This window comes from Ochotona princeps, chromosome 6 (assembly GCF_030435755.1).
Source record: "Ochotona princeps isolate mOchPri1 chromosome 6, mOchPri1.hap1, whole genome shotgun sequence".
Lineage (NCBI taxonomy): Eukaryota > Metazoa > Chordata > Mammalia > Lagomorpha > Ochotonidae > Ochotona > Ochotona princeps.
The window spans coordinates 16,278,469-16,302,341 of NC_080837.1; the positions used below are offsets into that span (position 1 = coordinate 16,278,469).

The following is a 23,873-nucleotide window of genomic DNA, read 5'->3' on the forward strand; positions in this document are numbered from 1 at the left end:
ACCATATTGTCACTGTGTTAAGCATTTCTGGAATTTCCTCTTTGTTTTGCCTTAATACCCACTTAGAAATCACACAAGCATGGGCCTGGTACAATGGCTCAATGGCTAAATTCTCACCTTGCAAGCACCAGGATCACACATGGGCGCTGGTTCATGTCCCAGCGGCCCCACTTCCCATCCAGCTCCCTGTGTGTGGCCTGGGAAAGCAGTAAAGGGCAGCCCAAACCCTTGGGACCCTGTACTCGTGTGGGAGACCTGGAAGAATCTGCTGGTTCCTGGCTTTAGATTGGCTCAGCTCTGGCCATTGTGGCCACTTGGAGAGTGAATTAGCGAATGGAAGATCTTTCTGTATCTTCTCTGTAAATCTGACATTTCAATAAAAAAAATCTTGAAAAAAGAAGAAAAGAAATCACACAAGCTGTCTTCTGGCTTTATAATCCTATCCTTGTTGACATTGAAAAAATAGGATTGCCCCACTAGCTCTCCCACTTCATAAACCAGTTTTGGCTCCTCTAGCTTTAGATTCTTGAAAGTGACTGGCTTTCCCACTGCACGGTGGCAGCTGTCTTGCCCTGACAAGAACATGCTGGAGGGACAGAGGCAGCACTGTGTTAGAACATCCGCTCCTTCAGGGTGACACTGACGGAGACGACACAATCCTCAATTCTCTAGTGAGCACAGATTCTGCAGAAACCCGTCGTTTTGTTCTCCTTCCCTAATCTCCACTCATTCCAGTTCAAGGGCAAATTGTACAGGTTCATTTCTCAGAAATGCACCAAGAGCTCACGGAGTCCTTTTCAGCTAGAAAATACCTGCTGGCCATTTCCCTGGGCTGGGATGCAGCCATGGTTGGTGGTTTTGGTCCTTAGCCTTCACCCCTCTAAGTCCAATAACTGAACCTGTAGCACTCAGACCCCTGAGAACCTCACATCTGGACCCCGAGAGGAGCTATCAAATCCTGCTGTGCACTGGGAGCAGGCACCAGGGGAGTAACTGTGGGCCAGCAGCTTTTCAGAAATGATCAGAAACCGGGAGGGATGCAACTCAGCCCTGCAAGAGAACGCCAAGTCCTGGATCCCTTCCACGGCAGAGGGTCAGTCCACTCCACTCCCTGCCCTGGAGCATGCTCGTCCTTTCAGTAACGGAACAGGAGGTACAACAACTTCCGACACGGTCTTCAGACGGGTGTGCATTGGGAGCAAAGGTGCCTGTCTCAGATGGACACAGGACAGGATATGATCCGGTCTTCTAACATCACGCTGATGATGAGGAACACAAAATAGAGGAGGAACATGGTGAAGCCCAGGATCTTGTTCATCCTCCACTTGCAGGATGCAATGGACGAGATCACAAACAGCAGCATGAGGAAAAGCAAAACAATGGCGCAGAACAGGCCGTTGCTGCTCACCGGCACAGGCAGCAACCCATTGATGAGAGAGAAAAGCAGCCACGGAACAGGCAAGCTGCAAGAGTGAAGAAACACCATGAATGGTCTTCACCATCTATAGTAAGCCGGTAGACATAACTGGTAACTTATTCTTTGCAAAAGCACTTACTTTTGCACCAGCAAGGCCAGAGGGGTGGGGGAGACTGAAGTAGAACAGCAATTGTCCCCAAGTCAGGGATGAGGAAACCAAGGCTCAGGGAAATTGAGTTACTTGCCCAAAGACACATCTGCTAACTAAAGAGCCTGGATTAAAGCGAATCATTCTGGGATGAAGCTTAAAAAAAAATGATTTCTGTATGATGAGAACCAGTTTGGATCAGTGAAATCTGACTCTCTGATATCTGTATTTTTATAAAGCCTGCCCCAGGATAACATTTCTTTCAATCTCCAGTGATCAGGGTCCTGCCCTGCCTTTCTGCACCCCCTACAAAGATTCAAATTTGGGGAAACAAATCCAAGGCAAGTGAAAATAGCCAGGTGCTCCCCTGTGGCGCTGTTGGAAGGCTGCGGAGGAGCATGCACCACTGGTCTGTGTGCAGAGCCCGTGCACAAAGCAGCAGGAGTACCCAGAAGTGGTTCTAGTTCCAGCAACCCAGCTGCCATCACCCTGAAGCTCTGCAGTTGGATTTGGTGATAACAATGTGATGAACTTGACTTTTCAACTCATCTGTAAGTCCAAGTAAGATTTCAGAGAGCATCTTACTTCTGTTATCCCACAGGGCCGTGATAGAGACACTTGGTTGCCTTGGCCAATAATATGAGAACCCTTCTATTCCACATATAACGAGCGATGCAGCAGCAGACCAGCCAACAGAGCCACTGAGTGTGCTTTTCCAGTCATCCCTACCTGGGAGGTAGTATTGCTACTCACCCCACAGTGATGTCAAATATGTTACTGCCCACAGAGCTTGACACGGCCATGTCTCCCAGGCCTTTCCGGGCGACAATCACGCTGGTGATGAGGTCAGGAATTGACGTACCTGCTGCTAGGATGGTCAATCCCATAATCTCTTCTGAAATCCCTATTGTTTCGCCAACCTGGTAAACAGCAACAGTGAGACCTCATGACAACAGTAGGAATAAATCCCGAGACTCCTCACAGCCACAACCACACACACACAACAACTCTGCACAAAGTGAGCACCTTCCCCAGGGCCTCTGTGAGGGCTGCGGTAGACACAGAGAGGAATGTCTGAATGCCTGAAGGACACCCTGTCTGCCTCCTGCTCATTCCAGCTGTGACACTACCTACTTCAAAAGACCCGCTTGTGTTGGTGGGTTTTCAGAAATATGGAACTGCTGGAAGTCTAAGCAGTTACTAGGCGGTGCATGCGGCTGGGGCTGTGTAGGGAGAGGCTGCCACCAAGAGCCTCAGCCCTGGGCTTGAGCATGGTGCTCAGTGGGTGGGCGGGTGAACATAAGCCGGCGTAGGTAGGCTCTCACAGGGTGTTGGGACATGGCAGAGCAAGCAGGGCACGAGGCCACAGGGCAGCTTTCTGGGTTGGGCTACACGAGGTAAGGACTCTAGGGTGGAGCGGCCCCTGCATCTACTGGGACGGGAGGACTTCTGCTACGCCTTTCCCCACTACTTCAGAACTGCACAGGTTCACCTGGCCCTCGAGAGTCCCTCGTCCTTGAGGTAAACCACGTCCCAAGGACTTGGCCCTTGCCGTCACTCACCTGGTGAGCCCACCACACCATGAGATAGGAGAACATGGCAATCCATATGATGGATCCCAGGAAGGTGATGACGAAAAACTTCCTGGCCTCCTGTGGGAAAGAGGAGTGGCTGAAACTAAAGGCCTCCAGCTCTTCTGAGGGAGCCCTAGAGACGGGGATCTGTCCTGCTTGAAGTGATGGAGCGGTCTGGAGGCTTGAGCTAAGGCGAGGACCTCAAGCTGGATGGGACAGGAGTGGAGCAGGTGGAAGGGCAGCCAGGGGTGCGGCCAGTGGGCAGCTCAGCCATCGCCAAATTCTAGAGCACTAGGAACCATGCCAGCCCAGGTGTTGGCTCTGGCGTTTGCAACTTGCTCCTGCCCCCAGAGACATGGCTACCCTCGAGTACAGTACATTAGTTAGACATTTCCCTATAAACAGGGCTGTTGGGTTACACAGAGCAGTTTACCCTGCCCCCGGGCATCCCTGTGAAGTGTGGAGGAGTGCTGTGGCATCACTCCCCAGTTAAACAAATTGGGATAGGAAGCAGGGGACAGCGGGAGAGGAAGGACAGTTCACACTGTGTAGTGGAGGGAACAAGATAAATGCACGTGAGGTCTAAGGTCTCCCATTTGAGGTGCTGTACCCCCCTGGGTTCAGGGCCCCTTCAGATCTCTCCGTGGGGCCCTGCCAAGCTGGGTTTCCCCTCACCTCCCTCCGGAGTACAAGCCCTGGGTTCCCGGAGACCCCACAGCCTCCCAGGAGACACTGGACACTCACCTGCCTCCGGACATCCGGCACCGTCAGCCAGAGTGGGAACACGATGGGCAGGAGGAAGAGGTAGAGAGCCTGCTTCTGCCTGGTCTCAGGCCAGTCCAGGGACAGGGGCTCCTCGTTTCCCTCATCATCATCTTCCTCTTCCTCCTCCTCCTCATCTTCATCCTCCTCCTCCTCCTCCTCTTCACTGTCACCTCCATCGTTTCCTCCTTCCCCATCCGCACCCTTCTCATCGTTGTTGGCTTCACCTTGGTTTTCAGCACTGGTATCCTGGCCTTCCGTTTTCCCTTCAACTCCATCTTCTGCCGGGACGCCCCCCCAGCCAGTACTTTCATTGGCCCCTTTGCTTTCAGCTGGAAGTTCCTCTTCACCTCCATGTTCGTCTCCTCTTCCTTCTGCCTCACCTCCACTTCCACATTCAGCTGCTTCTGCCTCGGGCCCAGCTTCCCCCTCTGGCTGAGCGGCCTCCCTGTTTTCCTCCCTGACGACACCTTGGCCAGCAGCCACTCCCTTGTCACCTGCGTTCTCAGCTTGCGCCACATCTTCCTGCAATCCAAAGCCAACGGGTGAATGGGTAGGAATTGCAGTGCTTGCTTTCCTTCCCAGCTTCGCCCAGCTTCTCCCAGCTTCTCCCAGCTTCCTGTGGCTGGGCTCAGGATGGATCTGAACTTTCAAATATGAGAGAACTAGAGAGACGGTTTAGCAACACTCCTGTCATGACACTTGTACCCAGTGGACAGCTGGCAACCCAAAGCAGCCCCTCCGCCCCGTCATCTCTGGCAGCTCCTCTTATGGGGAAATTCACCCTTCTGCCAAAGCCGCACCCCTTGTGTATGGGCTGAGTCTGTGACACAGCACAGAGCAAGCCTGTCACTGGACGCTTTCTCCTCAGTGTGTCACCCAGTGTTGTAACTTCCTTCTCATTAGCTTCTGTTCCATGAAGAAGCATCCAAAACCACAGAGAGGCCATTGCACCAAGTGGAACAGGACCATCGCCTCCAGTGTCTTAACGCTTTACTTCTGTTAATATTGCCGAATAGGACACCATAATCCTTCAGAGTAGCACATTGCTGAGGCTACTGAAACCCGAGTGGCCGTGTTACTTTATCTACATAGACTAATGATGGTGATTGTGGACTTTTATGTGCCAGGCACCATGGTAAACGGTTTCCTAATAGTAAGCTGGTGCTTTCTGTATTTCATGGGTCAATAAGTGGCTTAGAAAGAGTTATGCCCATCTTACAGACGGAGTAAGCAGGATAAAGAGAAGCTGAATAATTTGTGCAAAGACCACAAAATGCGTAAGTGATCAAGTGGGGATTCAAACACAGGCCAGCTTTCCGCCTCTGAACCACTGAGAGTCCATGCCAGGCCTAATTCCACCTCGGGGCCTGGACCTGGTTGCCTGGGGAGCTTATTAGAAACACAAGTGCAGCAGGCAGCGATGTGCCCAGGAAGGAGCCATGGGCTCCCGCAACCCAGCAACCACTCTGCTATGTTTCTGTCTGCCTGCTGCCAGACCCACCCACAATGCCCCTGTGTTGTCAGAGCACATGACAGCTCACCAGTCACACAGGTGAGGACAAGCTCACCCTACTACCTCACCGTGAATGTACCAAGCAGCACCCACCCCAGAGGGGTGAGACTCGGCAAGTGTTCAGACCCCAGGGGAGGCAGGACTGGGGGCCAGTGCGCCGCTCCCCCAGCATCCCGTCCCTTCACCTGTGGTGAGGCTGGGTACCTACCTGACCGCCTGGCTCCTCCTCCTCCTCCCCTGGGACATCCAGAGGGGCTGGTGTGACCGTGACTGCTGGGGGCTCGGCCAGTTCCTCCTCTTTAAAGGATAAACGCATGTGACGTCAGAAGAGCAGTTGGGGTTCTGTGTGGGTGAACCCCTGGGGGTGGGAGGGTCTCATGTTGGCAGGAAAACAGAGTAGTGGTCTGGGTGCTTACCAGCCTGGCTGCTGCTGGCACCACAAGTGAAAGGGCGGCTAGGCAGTGGCCATCTTTACTCCCTGTGTTCACTGGCCACTGTGGCCATGGCTACCAGGAGTAGAGCGAAGGCAGGGCTCCGGGCACTCCAGGGGAGGCCTGCGGAGAGGCTCCTGCTGCTTTCTCTGCCAGGATTGAGAGGCAGGAGACTTGGAAAGTGTGGAGAGCTCAGCAGGGGTCACCTGACCCCTCGGCACTTCAGTTTCCTTGTCTCTAGAACCGTGTGGTCCAGACAGGCCTGGTGTCTTTACGGAGCTTTACGGTGCAGCAGCAGCCCCACTCTCCCAGCCTGGTGACCATTGTCCCCAACTCTAGCCCAGACAGAGCCTGTCACCAGAGCAGTCACAGCCACACAGGCCTCGAGCAGGGGAGAGGAAGCTGAGTCCAGCAGAGTCTCAGGTGGGATGAGATTTAGCAAGCACAAAGTAAGAGTCAGACAACAACCCTGGCCTGCCCTACCTACACTATCTGACCAAAGTGCCGAGGAGGTCACCGGGAGGTAACCTGGGCGGTGACCTGGGCAGCACTCAGTCATGGCTCCAAGAGGCCAAGAGGGGTCCCTCAGGCCCTGGCCCGGGCAGCCTGCCTCCTGGAGGCAGAAGGCAGCAGCTGCAAACACATACTCTCACCTTCGGGTTTGTTTTCAGCTTTGGCCTGGGGCTGGGCTCGGACCTCCTGATTCAAGCTCTCCTCCTTTTCCTTGGAGGAGCGGGCTGCGAATGAGAAGAAATCAGTCTTAGCTAGGACCCCCTAACCGTCCCCACTTCGCCCTTTTGCATAGGCCATTCAGCTGGGCAGCCAGAGCGACTGAGCAGAGCGGTAGGGCGGGCTGACCTAGGAGCTGCCTCAGCTGCATTCCCATCCACCCAGGACTATTGATCCATGGTGCCCAGTTCCCGAATCTGTGTCATGAATTCCCTGCACCATCATTAACTGCCCATGACCTTGAGCAAGTAATCCCCCAGCAAATCGTCATGGTTGGATGCAGGAGCAAGGGATTTGTTTCCTTTGGGAGCATATAGTGGATGCATCGAGAGGCAGCATTGGTCCTTGCTTCTTCAGTAAATTCCTCCAGAGTTGTCAACAGAGCAAGTTTACTGATAGATGAATATGCTAAAAATGCTGCCTGGCACCAAAACGTCGCCATCAGCTGGAGCCAGAGTGACGGCAACAGCCATGGCGACACCAGGACTGAGAGCAGCTGCCCTGGCCAGTAAGGCCCAAAGTCCAGAGCGCTGACGCTGGCAGAGCCCTGGAGACCACCCCAGCCCAAGGATGCAGTTCTCCCTGGGTGGCAATTCAGGGGCTCAGTTCACTGGCAAAGTCACCCCCTGGCAGGGCACACCCCAAATCCCCCAGGCGCCCCATGGCCTCCCCCCTACCACTGGGTTCTAGTCCTGGTGCTGAAGAGATCTATTGGCAGTGGGCTGCCAGGGGCTGGTGAGAAAAGCCAAGCTTCCCTTGCCACACACCCCAGCTGGGGACTCCCTGCTCCCTACAACCATTCTCCGACACTCTCTCAAGCGTACTGGGAGGGGTGGGGGCTGAAGAGGAGGAGGAGCCCTCTTGCAGGGCAGGGGAACACCCCTCCTGCGATCAGCTCTGAGGGAGGCCCAAGGTCACCAGGCAGCCTTCTGTATATACTGGAAACCAGCTCCTCCCTGACCGAATCACGCAATGGGCAGTCGGGGTGCTCTCTGGGCAGTACTGCATCCCCTGGCCACGAAGGCCACCCCTGTCCTGCCCCCAGCCCAGGCCCTGGGCTTCCCCACTGGGTTTCCTCGCGTGGCCTTTGCCCTCATGCAGCCGGATCATCTCTTTAGCATCAATCTCCTCTGCCCTCGGCCAGCCTGGACATCACATAATCCTGTTAGTGCAAGTAGGCCAGCTGGCGGCTGCTCAGAGAAGCAGCCCAGGGCTGCCGGGGCCATGGTTGCTCTGCAAGTGGCTAAGAGTGCCCCAGGCTCCTGGCCCAGCAGCTGCCCCGGGCTTCAGACTTGGTGCTGTAGCCACCGCAGAGGGGCTGTTTGTGCTGGAGTAGAGGGATTTCCAGAAGAGACTTGCCTTTGAAGCCATTCCACTTCCCATGGCATCATACACAAGGGCTGGTTTTCAACAGCTGGCAACTCGTGTGGCCTCGGGAGAGGATGACTCTGAGGTCCTAACTGTAGCCTCAAACCTGTGAGCTCAGCCAGGCAAGCCCTCCTGCCCAGCCTTTCCTTGAGGGGCCTCCTGCTGGGGCTCTGGGGTTTATATCTGAGCCTCTCTCCCCTCCACCCCTCAAAGGCAGAGACCCAAGGACAGCGGGAGGGAGCCTGCAAGTCACTGTAGAGGTCTCCGGGGTGGCCCCAGGCAAGGGAGGGCAAAGGCAAGGTGGTGCAGCCAGTCATCCGTCAAGGTGACCCGCAGCCTCTGCTGCACTTGGCACTTGGTCTCTCCTCCCCCACCTCCCAGAGGTGTCCTGGCAGTTGCCAGGGTGTGTCCTTGACCATCCTGGGGTTCCAGAGCAAAATGTGGAGATAAAGGAAGGACCACTCCAAGCCTGAGCTGCAAGACCCTAGGGAAGCAGCCCCGACCAGTCAGCCTAGGCCAAGCTGCCTGGCTGGAGTCTCTGTGGGATGCTGGGGCTGACAGACCTACTGAGAAGTCCCCAGCCCACAGGCTGCAGGGAATGGGGCCCTCAGGCCAAGGCTGGCAAACACCCGGGGGAGCCCACCTGTGCCCTCGGCCTTCTATGGAACCCTCTCCCAGTGACTGTCCTGTCTGTCACTAACCCCATCTTGCAGCTGTCTGACTTTTACCACCAGCTCTGCTCTGCAAACTCTCTCTCCCCGCTCTGCAACCCTCCCCCTCCACCACCACCACCACCACCACCACCACCACCACGGCCAGGAGAGGAGTGCAGGGGGCGGGGACTGAACAGCAGGACTGGGAGGCCTCGCTTACCACCGAACCCCATGGGCTCCAGGCTGTGGATCATGAGCTGGAAGACGGTGCTGCGGATCGTGCTGTTGTGCAGAGAGGCTGAGCTGCTTCCTCTGGTCAACAAGGATGGGAGCTGTGCAAGGGGAGGAGACTCAAGGCCTCAGTGAGCCCTGCCCGAGCCCAGGGTGGGGCTGCAGCAGGGCCTCCCTTGCCTGGCCTCTTCCCCCACGGAGTCAGGGGGACTGCATAGAGGCCTGATCCTGACCTCCCTTGCCCCCCTGCCCTCATCTCCTCCAGACCATCTGGTCCTGTGTACTCCGCAATCCCTTGGATCGCAACAGGGAGCAAGCAGACAGCATGCAGCGAGGCCAGCATGCCAACCAGGGTGCACACACCCTACAGGTGCACCTCACAGCCATTTTCTCCCCACCCAGCACCACCACACAGACCCAGGGAAGAGCGGGGCTGTGGTCCCATTTATAGAAAAGGCAATGGTAACACCCAGGAAGCCGGGAGGCCCTATCCAAGCTCCCCTGGAAAGGAAGTGGAAGTGTCAGGCCAGCACTGAGGTTCTCTGATTTCCCATGCACCCATGTCACCAGCTCACAGATGTCTGCACTGTACAGACACAGAAGGGACACACACTAACCCACACTGACACACGCAGAAACCTCTACTGACATCCAAGGGGACATCCAAAGCCAACCCCCTTTAACACCTGCTCCATCCTCCCATCCTCATCCCTCTGGAGCTGAACTCCTCCGCCATCTAGTGGCCGAGGTGATGCATTATTTTCAAACCGGCCAGGAGAACTGTCAGAGAACAGTTCTCTGGGAACCTCAGACCCTTACCCGATTCCAGGCGCTCCCTGCGTTTCCTTTGGTGCTAGGGCACTCCAAAACTACGTAATTTAGTTGGATCAATCATGCGGTGTTGGAGCTGGGCTTAACTAGTCTAGTCATTTCACAGACGCGTGGGCTGAGGTCCCAGGTTATTCAGCAAGGCGTGGAATTCCTGACTTCCTCCTGAACTAGCACCTACAGGTAACTACAATCTCCTCTGGCCAAGAAGTCCCCTATCCAGCGCTCTCAGGGGGCCTCCCAGGCCTGGGCACAGCCAGGACCCTTCCCACCCAAGCATCACTCCCTAGGTTCCTGGCGAGGTCCTGAGAGCCTGCAGCGCCCCTATCCGGCACCTACCTTCAGCTTCGGGCCGTCCTGTGGCTCGTCCTCAGCAATGGCCCTGTCACCCGTCTGCAAACAGTGAAACAGTCATAACACGTTCAGGAGACACCCTCCCACGGTGGACCTGTCGCCCTCCTTCTCTCTCCAGGGGATTCCTCGGGTGGGGACACAGACACCCCAGAGAGAACCTCATGTTAGCAGGCCCATGCATCCAGTGCCACCTGCTTCAAACCCAGTTCCCACCTGCCGGCTTCGTTAGAGGTCCTTGGCGGGCTGGCCCAGCAGTATCCCTGCCTGCCTGCGCCTCGCACGGGGGCACCCTCTGCTCTCCCCCACAGTCTTGCTCCCCTGCTTGCACTGCCCTTCCCTGTGCTCCTGGGGCCTCAGTTCCCCACTCGGAGGTCACCGTCCTCCCAGAGGCCCAGTGCAGCTCCGTGCCTTGGCCTATGCCTTCCCGCATAGGGCTTTCTCCAACTTGCTTGTGTGTTTGGATATGCAGGTAGGTATAAGCTGATGGCCCCACCAGGCATCTTGTTCACGGCATGTGAACATTCCAGAACGTCAATGAGTCAATGAGAGCATGAACTGTCCTCCAAATACACACAATCCATTCCAACCCCTGTGGCAGGTTCGTGCCCCTTCCAGGCCTAGAATGTTCTCCTCAGCCCTCTGCTTGCTTCCAGAACACTCAGGATGCACTCCTGCAGAGTTTTCCTAAATGTGCCCTTCTGCCAGCATCCTTGCCCTCACTCCAGCTTGCTACAATGTGTTTCTGCAGGAAAGCAGTGTGACAGCAGTGGGCATTCTGTGTAACACTGCAATCAGCAGGGACTAGTATCTTGGGGAAGCCCTGTGAAATGAGGCAGCCTGGGGACCCTCCCAAACAAGGCAGACACTGCAGGTATTTAGGAAAGGCGAGCTCAGTGAGCAGATCCAGCCAGGTGGCTTCCAGCAGCAGCAGGGTCACAGGAGGGGAGCAGAACCCCAAGGGATGGCTGGCTCTGTCCACAGAGGCGCAGAGACACTTTGGAACACACTCTGCTGCCCTTTAGGTCTACTCAAACCGACACACTTCTCCAAGGTCTCTGTCTGTATTTCTGTGTGTGTTTCTTGGTGTCTCAAATAAATACATACTTAAAAAAAAAAGTTGCCTCAAGGATGTACATGCGTTCGTGTGCGCGCATACCAGCAGTCTCCCCTACACCGTCCATGGTTCCTCTCTGTGGCTTCAGTTACCCTTCATCAACCAGTCTGAAAATGATAAATGGAAAGTTCCAGAAGGGAATAATTCTGAGCTCTTCAATCTCCTGTAACTCTGACAAACATGGTGAAAGCTTGCATCATCCCCGTCTGCCCTGCCAGGGATGGGAATCATCCCTTCGTCCGGCGTTCACACACTGCAGACACCGACCAGCTAGGTCAGCGACCGGATCAGATAGAGAAGTCGGTGCTTATGACCCAAAAGTGCAAAAACACCTTGAAGAAGATTCCCCTTCTCATTCTGTAGATCTTTCCCCTGGACTTCTCTGAGAAGCCTCCCCTGGAGCACAGGCAAGTGGCACAGCAGTCAGGAGTCGGCTTGGGACACCCACACACACCTCCTTGGGGCCAAGTCCTGCCTCTGCTTCCACCCTGATGATGCACTCCCTGGGACTGCCAGGTGACAGCTTAAGGACATGGGTCCCTGCCATCTTCGGAAACCCTAGATGGAGTTACAAGCTCCTGGCTTGGGCTGGCCCGGGCCTGGCTATCGCAGGCATTTGATTAGTGACCCAGCAGATGGCAGCTCTCTGTTGGTGTGTGTGTGTGTGTGTGTGTGTGTGTGTGTGTGTGTGTGTTTTTCTCTGCCTTTCAAATAAGTGAAAATTATAAATGAAAAATTTCCTGAAAGCAGCCCACCCCACACCCCTGTTCTTGTTCACTAGAGGAGGCCCCTCCTCCAGCTCCTGTCCCCTCACTCAGCACAATCACAGCCTGAACTATGCATCTCCTTTATTCACTTTATTTACCTGTCACCCTCGTGCCCACTCCCCCACACTGAACAACTTCCTGTTGGTTTTATATTTCCAATAGACTCAGGTGGCAGAACACATGGAAATCATGCTGTTCTTCTCGAAATACCATAAACATCCAACTTCCTAGTTAATCCCATCCTATGCACTAGGAGAAAATATTATTGTGTTGTGTGTGAATGCATGCCAAAGTCTCACTTACAAGCTCACACACAACACAAAAACAACAAACTGGGGACCTAGGCCTGGTCAGATGCTTGGGCTCTGCTGTAAAGCTCTGTCCCTCATGCATTCACTTTGCCATCTGCTGACACCTGCTCACGGGTGGATGGGCAAAGCTTAACAAAATTCTAGGAGAAAAAGAGATCTTAACATTGAGAAGTCTACATTCACTTTCTTTCCCTGACCGTTGGACGGAAGATGACCGCTGTTCAAGAAACAAAAGGAGGGGGCCCCTCTGGCCCAGTCCAGAATCAGTTCTTGGGGGAGCAGATTGGATTCCCTGGAGCTAGGGACGAGTGGGCCCACCCAAGGCAGGAGGAGCCTGGCTGCTTCCTGCCCACAGCCCTTCTATGCCTCCCCCAACTCCAGCTCCACTGCCTGCAGCTGGCTGAAAGGAGCCCCTGATGTCAACACTGCAAGAACAGGCAGGAGCAGCCACTAAGGAGGCACCTGTTTCGGCTGCTTGGGGTCTTGCCAATTAACTGAATAAAAGAAAAAATGGGACCCAGCATGGTAGCCTAGTGGCTAAAGTCCTTGCCTTGCATGCGCCAGGATCCCATATGGGTGCCGATTCGTACCCTGGCTGCTCCGCTTCCTTTCCAGCTCCCTACTTGTAGGCTGGAAAGCAGTCGAGGACAGCCCAAAGCCTTGGGACCCTGCACCCGCCTGGGAGACCTGGAAGTAACTCCTGGCTCCTGGCTTTAAATAGGCTCAGTCCCAGCCATTGCAGTCACTTGGGGAGTGAACCAGCAAATGGAAGATCTTTCTCTTTGTCTCTCCTCCTCTCTATAAATCTGACTTTCCCATAAAAAAATAATATTTTAAAAATATATATTAGAGAAAGAACATAGTCCCCACTGTATACAGGGAAAATGGCAGAATTTTCCCCCAGGGTTTCATACTCTGAGCTATGCCCCCTCTGAGCCTAGGTAAGGCTCATTCTCTCCTGGCATCCCTGTTTGCCAGTGATGCAGCTCATGCAGGAGCCGGGTTCTTCCTGGCTGTTCTCAGCACTCCAAGTACAGAGAAGCCCTCCCGTGTCCCCCACCCAGGGACTGGCACTGGCCTGGCTGTTGATGATGCCCACATGCCATCCTTAGAGGACCTGCCTGGGTTCAAGCCCAGCTGCTCTCCTGACTCCAGTGACTTGCTCACACAGGTTATGGCTCAGGTAGCTGAGGTCCTGTCACCCACGTGGAATGCCCGGACTGAATTCCAGGCCCCAAGTGTCAGCCTGGCCCTGGCTGTGACATTTAGGGGGTGAGTCAGTGGTTGGAAGCCTCTCTCCCTCCCTCCCTCCCTCAAATAAATCAAACATAAGCTGAAAAAAAATTAAGAAAAGTTTCAAATACCAATAACGCTTCTTAGCCATACAACCTGTTGGCTTTGTCCAACTATGCACGACCGAAGCAGGTTGGAGATGCCTCATTTTTGACCAGAATGAATGCATTGGGAGTTGGGGAGACCAAGTAGTAACTGCCAAAGAACACTGACCCTGACTGCAGTGGTAACTATATTTACATTTACCAGTTTCTTCTTGGGGTCCTAAAGAGCACCCTCAAGCAAGTATGTCAATTTGACAATCCTGCCTGAAGTACTTTTAGTTTTGAAATTGTTTTAAGCCAGTATCAAAAGAAAGACTTTGATAGTTTCTGGCTGTGTTTGATACTAAGTCACTTGGTTTTTTCTGGAAATATTCTTCAGTGAATGATCAGAAACATCCCTCCCCCCACCCCACCACCTTCCCATCCCAATCCTTTTATCCTGATTCTATCTAGACACTTGTTCACAGCATGCTCCCACTGCAAAAGCTATCGGGTGACAGTGGGCAACCCTTCAGGAGGAGAAAGAACGCTTTCCTGTTGATGGTGTTGGCAAGCCAGAGACACGTTCAAGTATGCTGTCCTGACAAAACACCAGCAGCCCATTGCACTTGTTTGTTTATCCGGCTGCTGTCACACTCAATGACAGAGCTGAGTGCTGGTGACAGGGACCTTACGGCCTGAGCAGTCTGAAGGATTTGCTGTCCATCCTTCACAGGAAATGTGTGTCAGCCCTTGCCTTCCTTCCTCCCCTTTTGTGTTGCAGGTGAGTGGCACAAGGTTCGCACAGGGCTCCCTGTAGTCAGTTTGGTCTCTGCCTAACCCCGCCTCTGTGACACTGGATGGTGACTTGCCCTGGTCCTAAGCAGTGGAGCCTGGATTAAAACCCAGACAGACTGATTCCCGATCAGTGTCGACACCACCATCTAGCTGTCCCACTGGGCTGAACTCATCATCTTCTCTGAGTTTCCATTTCCTCAGCTGCAAAATGGGGGGTGGGAGGGGCTGCTCTGCCCTGTGTAGGACCTCGCAAGAAAAGAACTCACTGAAACCTCATGTGTCTGCCACAGGCACTCCAGAAGCATGGATTCCCTCTTCTTAGCCCTGCTCTTGCTAAATCCACATACCTGCATGGACAGGGTTCCAAATGGTGGGCTTCCCTTCAGGGAGCATAAAAAATGCTTCCCCACTTAGCAGCAATTCTGAGCCTGCCATCATGGCTGCCCCCTTCAGGGGGCATGCCAAGCTGGTAACAAGGGAAGGAGTAGGCCAGAGGGGTGGGAATGGTGTATTTCCTGCTTCTGTTTCTCTCTAGGAAGGAGCTGGCCATAGTATCCTCCACTCCATGGCCCTGAATGGCAGCCAAGACCGTGATGTTCCCTCCACAGCCCTGTCCGTTGGCTCCCATCACTGTCTTGGAACTAAGTCATCCCCATCTCCCTCACTACCTGCCTTCCCACAGTGATGCTCCAAGAAAGGACTCATTGGTAGGTAGGAAGAGACCTGAACTAGTAAGTGGGAACAGGTGTTTGGGCAAGGTCTGATCATTTTCCTAGTTGGGCAAAATACTGGACAGAATATTACAGACTTAGATGAAGCCAAAAAACGAAAACCAGTGTGGTTTACTAGATGGAAGATTTCCATAGAATTGCTTCATGAATTCAGAACAGAACAACTTGCCCTCAATCTGTCAGTGGCACGTGAGATCATTCATTTCCCCCTCACCACATCACACATGTTGGCCAGCCAAGCACAGCTGTAAAGGTACAAGTGAAAGTGGTCAGTAACCCCAGCAGGGCGGGCGGACTTTAAATCCGGAATGGGCATCGTGTTGCAGCAGGGTAAGCCAATGGGACACGAGCATCCCACACTGGAGGGACAGTGGGAGTTCTGGCTCCGCTGCTGCCCATCCCACTCCTGCGTGGACAGCAGCTCTGGGACTTAGGTCCTCGCCACCCATGCGGGAGATCCAGATGGAGTTCCTGGCTTCTAGTTTTGGCTGGTCCAGTTATTGCAGGCATTTAGGGAGTGAACCAGCAGATGAAAGTCTCTCCTTTTCTCGTTCTCTTTCTCTTTGTCTTTCTCTTTCTCTCTCTCTTTCAAGTAAATAAATAAATCTTCAGCTTAAAAAGGAAAAAAAAAACCTGCAAATGAACAACACTATTTGAGAAATGGAGGGGCAGGAAGAAAGAGACAGCGCTCCCGTCTGCCTGCTCCCCCAAATGCCCACACCAGTTCCTGGCTAGGACCCACGTCAGCAGTGGAGAACCACAGGCAGGTCTCCCACATGGAGTACAGGCTGCAACTTCTTGACGTATCACTGCTTGTCTCCCAGGGTCTGCGCCAGCCGGAGGCTGGAGTCAGTAGTGAAGCTAACGGGCGTAACTCCTTGACCCTCAGCCAGGCACCTGCCCTGGACTAATCTTGAGAAGGCAGTTGGTCGTGGTGCAAAGCCCTAACTACAAGATTTTAATTTTAAATAAACACAGATTTATTTTCAAGTACAGTCAATGCTCCCTTTAAGAAATAATGCTGTTCGCTGTACGCTTGCAATGGGGAAATCTCAACTGAACTTGAGCTGTGGTTATGCAATAAGGTGGAGGAATCCACCATGGTGGGAAGGTTTGGGGAGGGGTGGGGAGAACCCAAGTATCTATGTAACTGTGTCACATAATACAATGTAATTACTGAAGTTAAATAATAAATAATTAAAAAAAAAAAAAAAAAAAAAGAAAATTAGAGGTTGTGACAAAGGAAAAAAAAAAAAAAAAAAGTCATTATTTCCTTATTGGCTTCCTTCTCAAAGTTCTGTTCCTGTTTTTGAAAATGGAATGTCAAAGTCTCCTTCCAATAATGAGCTACTATCTATATCTCTTCTTTTGTCAATCCATTTTATACATATGTGCTATATTTTGTTCATATATATATTAAATATATATTATATAAATGTAAAAAAAAAAAAAAAAAAAAAGAAATAATGCTGTTCACAGAAGATGACCCAAGTGCTTGACTGCCTGCATCCACGTGGGAGACCCAGAAGATTGTAGCTTCAGGCTGGCCACCCCCAGCTCTTGGGACCCTTGGAGGAGTGAACCAGTGGATGGAAGATCTCTCTGTAATCCCACCTTTCAAATAAACAATCTTTAAAATCAAACAAACAAACAAACAAAAATAATGCTGTTAACAAAAATCTCCTGGATCTGCTTCCACAAATAGCTCAGACCAGAGTGGCAATCGGTACCCTGCCCACTGGCTGGCGAAGAACAGCCACAGTCTCTTTTGAAATTACAGTTATATTCACTTGCTTGGCTAACTTTTTAAAAATGTATTTGAGAGGCAGAAAGGAGAGACAGAGGCAAACAGAAAGACAGACAGCCAGAGCTCCCATATACTGGCTTATTCCCCGAAATGCCCACAACAGCTGGGTCTAGGTTGAACCGAAGCCAGAAGCTGAGAACTCAACCCAGGTCTCTCCTTGGCTCATTGCCACTGTCTCCCAGGGCCTGCATGAGCAGGGAGCTGAAGTCGGGAGCCAGAGCTGGGCATCACACCTAGGCGAGCCATCAGATGTGTGGCCCAGGCATCTAAACAGCATCTGAACTAGTAGGTAAAACAGCTGCTACCCTATCCCCTGGCCCCTTTTCTTCAGTTTATTTGAGAAGTAGAGATAGAGACAGAGAGCACATTGTTAAAATTTAAATAAAGGCAGGGCCCAGCACAGTAGCCTAGCAACTAAAGCCCTCACCTTACATGCGCCAGGATCCCATATGGGTGCTGGTTCATGTCCTGGCATCCCCACTTCCCATCCAGCTCCCTGCTTGTGGCCTGGGAAAGCAGTCAAGAACAGCCCAAAGCCTTGAGACCCTGCATCCGCCTGGGAGACCTGGAGGAAGCTCCTGGCTTTGGATAGGCTCAGCTCTGGCCATTGCGGTCACTTGGGGGAGTGAATCAGCAGATGGAAGATCTTCCTCTCTGTCTCTCCTCCTCTGCATATCTGACTTTCCCATAAAAATAAATAAATCTTCTTAAAAGTTACATTAAAAAATGAAAATAAAGGCAGAATACTACGAAGGCTGGGAAGGTAAAGTGGAAACATCCTGAAAGCCATTGATCATGCATACAAGGGGTCTGCAGAAAGGCCACAGTAGAGTGTGCACTAAATATATACATATATATGCATAGATTTTTAAAAAATTTTGAACCAAATGCAAACATATTCTGATTCCATTTCCCATTATTTTTTCAAGCCCCGAGGAGCACAGTGGGACCAGTCGCTGAGGAAGGCCTGCCCTGAGAGCCTTACAGAGGAAGAAGGAAACGCCAGCTGTGTGGCGCCGAGCTCCCCTTGCTCTGCCTTGGGCTCCACGGAGCAGCAGCACGGTGGCAAAGGAGCTGGATGGGGGCTTGCGCTCCTGGTCCAGTGCTGTTCTCCCAGCTGTGAGGGCCTGGCCAGGACATGCGCCCTTTGTGGGCCATCTGTAAACGAGGCCAGAGGAGCTTGTCTGACCACACGAGACAAAGAGCCACCTGCCGGAACTTAGCTCTCAGATGCCGGCCATTATCAGAGTGTAGGTGCCACCACCTCTGCTCCTGCAAAGGTCACTCGGGAACTACGGGATTAAAGGCAAAGCAGACTAGGACTCGGGTTTCCTGGCCCTTAGTCCTGTACCCTGATGAGAACATAGCACGTGTCAAAAATTCTCAAGCAGGGCAGGCAGGTATTTGGCCTCAAAGCGAAACCGCCAGCTGGGATACCCACATCCCATATCGCAACACCTGGGCTCCCAGTTTCACTGCTGACTCCAGGTTCCCATTCACGTGCACCCTGGGAGGCAGCAGGGGATGGCTCAACTGTTGGGTCCCTGCTTTGCGTGGAAGGCCTGGACTCCCAGTTTTGGCCTCTTCCCCAGCTGTGGCTGGCATTTGGGGAACAATCCAGCAAGTGAGTGTGCTCTCTTTTCCTCTCCCACCCTGGAGTGTGTGTGTGTGTGTGTGTGTGTGTGTGTGTGTGTGTGTGTGTGTCTACCTCTCAAACACAACAGAAAACATTTCTAAAAGAAATACATTTAATCTCGCTGGCCTGTTGTACTCTCAGACAGACTTGCTGAGTTTGGGCTCCATCCTGCGCACTCATCAGAACTGCTCTGGATTAAGTAGCTAAATCCTTCCCCCTCTTTGCACACTGGAAAGAATCTTCTGGGCCTGGAGAAAGCAGGTGCCTGCCTTCCAGTCAACATGGAGCCAGGCCCTGCCCTAGGGCTCGCCACACGATGAGTGGAGCGCCTGTCTTCCCCAAGCCTCTCCCTCCTCGGGCCACATCCTAGTCACCAGCTTCCCCCTCCAAGTGTGCAGTGTGGGCAAACAGGCCTCAGTGAAGGCGAGGGTGCTGGGCAAGCCCTGAATGCCATGCACCTGGAAGAGAAGCTCCCTCCCCCCTGCCTCGCATCTGCCTGGATGTTCTCCAAGGCCCAACTGCAGCGTCACTTCCACAGGCCCCGGCACACGCCCCAGGCTCATTCTCGCCCCATCCGCAACGTGATCCTAAGCAGCTGGCTTCACTTCTCTGGCCTCAGCTTCCTCCCCCCGCCAGTGGGGATCACCCATGACCACCATCTTAGAGGGTGCAAAGGAGCTGAGCCCCAGGCAGATATGCAAAGACCCCAGCCTGGCACTCAGCAAAGGACAAGCATGTTGGAAACACTGACTGCGAGGGAACCAGAGCACCCCAGCGCCTCCTCTTCCTCAGCCCCTGGCTTCCCTCACCAATGAACAAAGAGAAGCTGGTCTCATACCTTGCTGAGGCTTTCCAGGGCCATGACCTTGGCTGCTGGCCTCTTGCTGAGCTGCTCCTTCACCCAGAGCTCGATCTGCTTGTTCCACTTCATGGCGAATACGTAGAGGGCATAGGCCAACAGTAGCAGCAGGCTCTCCCACCAGGCGATGAGGCTGTCCAGGAAGAAGAGGATGAGCATGGTCAGGTCGAGAATGTAGAAGGAGACGTCACGGAACAAGGGCCACCAAGTGAGGTTGAGGATCTCCCGGGAGAAGAGGGCACAGGTGCCGATGACAAAGAGGATGTTGAACACGGCGGAGCCCACGATGGTACCGATGCCCACATTGCTGTGGGAAATGAAGACACCGATAAGGGAGGTGAAGAGTTCCGGGGCTGAGCCTCCGGCAGCCATGAAGGTGGCCCCTGCCACATCCTCGGAGATCTGCAGCTTTTCTGTGATGACACCCAGAGCCGGAACGAAGTACTCATCACACACGATGGCCAAGGCCACAAACACATACGTCATGCCAAAGATATGCAGGACCACCCAGCCCTGCCGCCGCTCCTCCACACTGAACAGGTCCTGGGGGTACTCGCCCTTGGAGTGGAGATCTGGCCAGCCGGGGGGCTGTGTGGAAGGGCTGGGGCTGAGGGCTTCTGGAAGTAGGGCTGTTGTGGAGCTTGGGGAGGGATCAGCAGGCACAGCCAGGGCCGGCTCCACCACCACGCAGTGCCGGACCTGCGTGGTAGGGTTTCCCCTGAGTTTGGGGGTCATGGAGGTGCCAGGTGCTGTGGAAGCTTCCCTCACCAGCCCCTCCGTGGTGGTAGAGGCTGTGGTGAGGACAGGTGCACTGGTTCTGAATGAGGGACTCCTCACCCTCCAGGCAGTGGTGGAGTCCTTAGCGTGTGCTGGGCTGCGGTTGGGCATGCTGCTTATGGTCCCCGCCCCTTTGGAGATGGCTAGGGATAGCTGCCGGATGGCTCCCTGGGGAGCTGGGCTCTTCCTGCCCGCCGGCCACCAGGGACCAGTAGAGGTGCTCTCTTCCCCTCTTCTGGGGGTGTTTACCGTGTGCTTTCCCACCGTATCCCTTACAGATGTCCAGGGCTCTGCCTCTGCATCCTGGACCAGCAGAGGGGTGCTGTGCTCAGCCACATCCCGCAGAGTAGCAGCAGGGCTTTCTTCCACAGTTCTCCTAGCAGGGCTGGTCTCCCAGACTCTGTAGGTTGCCCTAGCTGCACCCCCTTCCATGGTGGTCCTGAAGGCCACTGCCTGGCTGGTTCCTAGGCTCGTTCCCATTGTCATTGTGAACACAGGCGGTGCCAACGTGTCTGTTTCTCCACTGGTCAGGCGTGGGGTATAATTCTCCTCCTCCCCTCTGGCCCAAGTGGAGCTGGAGCTCTCTGCTTCTTTCCTGGGTACTGGGGTAGAACTTCGTGCCGTTTGTCGGCCTGCAATTAGGGAATACAGGTGCAGGCCTCTACTCAGTGTTGATGGGATATTTTGCTTTCCTCCTTGCATCCCCGTGGCTGGTGGGCTGTCATGATTCTCCGTTGTCACTGGAGTGCTCTTGGCTGTGCTTTGGGGCATCCTGGGGGTGCTCTCTATAGTCCGGCTGGGTGCTGTTGCTTCCTCCCTGCCCGCTGTGGTTTGGGGTGCCAATGCCTTCTCCTCCAATGCAGAGTCAGCTTTTGGGGGAGCCCTGCTCACCGTTAGAACCTCCTCTTCTGGGGAGAGGTCCCTGCTGGCCAGCTTGACAGGCTGTTGGGGAAAGACTTCAGCCTCCAGGGATGGGAGGCCCTGCGGCCGCCTCAAATGCTGATAGGTGGAGCCAGCGATCAGCATTCCCAACAGGAAGAGCAGGCGACTCCACAGAAGCCGCTTGGGCCGCAGGCCCCGCCTCTCCTGGGGCCCCAACCTGAGCAGTTTCCCCATGCTGCTAGGTCACTAGCAGCCTCTCATTCTGTCCGGGGAAAGGTGGAGGTTGCTCTGGGAGATGAGCGAGGAGGATTCCTCCATGAAGCCCAGCTGAGGGGGATCCACTAACCTGCGGGAGGTGGGTGGGAGAGGAAGAAAAAGAAATAAGTTATTTGACCCCTTGAGGGGACAGGGGATCTTCCATGCTGTCCTTTGGAAAAGCCTCAGGGACACAAAGATCTCCTGCAGGGGCCTTGCTTCTGCTGGAGCAAACTAGCCCTGCCCCTGATGCTGGGAGAAAGGGCTCCTCTGGTAGGTGGCTGTCCACACAATCCTTCCTGGACTCCCCGCAAAGGGTTTTCCGGTACTCCTCAGGCCCAAGCCAATATTGCCAGGAGCTCAGTCATCTATAAGTAGCATCTAGACTATAGGTCTCAGCTTACCAAAGGCAGGAAGAGGCCAGGGAAACAGGGTTTTAGGCTGTAGACAAAGATGAGGCAGCAGTGGAGGAGCACATGTCAAGGGTTTAAGGCTCCATGTGTTATGGGACCAACTTACAATGACTCTATCACAACACCCAAAGAAGACAACGCTTAGCGGTCAGTGTCATGAAACTTTCCGGTTTACTATGGTGTGATGCAGTGTGGTGTGGTGTGGCACACTGTGGTGCAATGTGATGCTATGCGATATGGTGTGGTGGTGCCGTGTGGTATGATGTGAAGTGTAGTGTGGCGTGGTGTGGTATGGTGGTGTAGTGGTGTGATGTGGTATAATGTGGTGGTTGGTATAGTGTGGTGTGAAGTGATGTGGTGTGGTATGGTGGTATAGTGGTGTGATGGATGTGGTATGAGGTGGTGTAGTGTGATGTGGGGTGATGGTGTGACACAGTGTGGCACAGTACAGTGTGGTATGAGGAACATGGGGAAGGAGGCCAAAGGCCTGGATTCCCAGCTCTGCTGGATCACCTTGGACAAACTGAGGCATGGTGCCTCACACTGAAGAGGGCATGAAGACACAAAGATGACTTCTGCAAGGACATCCGGGGAAGGTTAACTGCAGATAGCAGGTCAGGAGAAGAAGCTCCCCACTGGACACTCTGAATTTGAATGTTGTATCACATGCACATTGCAAAATTTTAAATTTTAGTCTAGTTATCACAATACCATATGCAGTGCTAAAACCTATGGTACAGAAATGCTGACTAAGCAAGCATGCAGAGAAGCTCTGTTAAAGGCAAGGGACGCACTGGGTGACTTTAGTACAAGGATGCAGGAAGGAAGAAGATAAAGGCCCTCAACGAGCCTCAGTGCATTAAAAAGCATTGAGGCCCAGCCCAAGTAGACATTTATTACATTTCTGATCAATGTCCATGCATTGTTATAAAATAATGTCTGGGAATGTTTAGTTTTGCATATGATAGCAACATATGTAAGGTCTTTAAAATGTTCGTGGGAAATATATATCATAAAAAATTGTATCCATGAATTTAAAAACCATCAGCACCAAAATAAAATACTCATTTGATTCTATTATTCAAAGGAGTTCTGAAGTACCCCGCTGCGGGAAATGAGCTGACTAAACCTGGAGGGTCCATCTAGTACAACCGCGTGTGTGAGACAGAGGATGCCTATGATCCACAGCTAGTCAGCAGCACAGCCGATGGGCCTTCCGACTCCCCGGTCTTCCAAGCACCCCATGTTGATCAGATATGCAAAAGCCATGGTCCTACAAGGCAAAAAGGCAGCAAACAAAAGGAGAAGCAGGACAAAGCAAGCTTCCTTCTGTGTCCAGGATCACTGTTATTCTCTTTACAGTGTCTCAGTGCAGCTACTCTGTCCCTTGCCATGAACTTGTTTTGCAATGAGCCCCCTGTTTCTCCTGCAGGAACTCTGGAGGGCCTCGCTACCTGGGGTGTGCCGGAGTGACAGACTGAACTAGCACCCCAGCCGATCCCTCCCTGCTCATCAACTCATTTACCTTCAAACCTCCACATCCAGGTGTCTTCTCAGGGCTGGGGACTTGTCAGAATCCAGTGTCTCAAACAGTGGGGCGATGCTAGGCAGCAGTGGACACAACTTCCCCTGTGGTCCCCAATTTCCCCTGTGTAATCTTAATTCAAGGCAGGGTCGAGTGTGAAGGGCATGTCAGGGGAAGACTATCCAATCCTGGCTAATACCCGCCTCCTTTAAGAAGCTTATCAGGGCATTGCACAAGTTCTGGGTCCCAGGGCCTCTGACCATGCTGGAAGGGGTGGACCTTCCACACAAAACCTGTCATGCAGCCCTGGGGCCACTGGAGAATTGGGAGGACTTCTCCAATTTGATTGTAACAGGAGGAGAGGTGGCCCAGGGTTTTCATGCTTAAGCAGCAGAAACACCTGCAGTGACTCAGCTCGAAGGAAACCAAGAGAAAGTGTCTGAGGCTTAAGAGATCAGCACACCTGGGTTACCACAAGGTTCCCCTTGCTACTGGCTGACTCCAAAGTCAACATGGGGACACAGATAGGCACCCTACCTCTTGCTAAGGCATGTGAAAATCAAAATTAAAACCAAGGGGCTGTGGAGAAAATCCTTTGTAAACTTTCAGTATATTTTAACATTTATTTTAGAATTTGAAAGGCACAGAGACAGAGATCTCCTTCTGCCGGT

The 23,873-nt window shown here is 53.2% G+C and overlaps 1 protein-coding gene across 1 annotated transcript; it reads right to left on the reverse strand.

The window, feature by feature from the left end:
* Positions 1-1,092: 1,092 nt before the first annotated feature.
* Positions 1,093-21,297, reverse strand: SLC24A1 (solute carrier family 24 member 1). The gene is made up of 9 exons (XM_058665664.1): positions 19,330-21,297; positions 9,997-10,050; positions 8,819-8,930; positions 6,502-6,585; positions 5,626-5,714; positions 3,884-4,426; positions 3,128-3,217; positions 2,319-2,485; positions 1,093-1,463 (listed from the first exon to the last, which is right to left on the reverse strand). Exons 1-9 carry the CDS (start codon positions 21,241-21,243, stop codon positions 1,214-1,216), a joined length of 3,303 nt encoding a protein of 1,100 aa, XP_058521647.1. The 5' UTR covers positions 21,244-21,297; the 3' UTR covers positions 1,093-1,213.
* Positions 21,298-23,873: the final 2,576 nt, after the last annotated feature.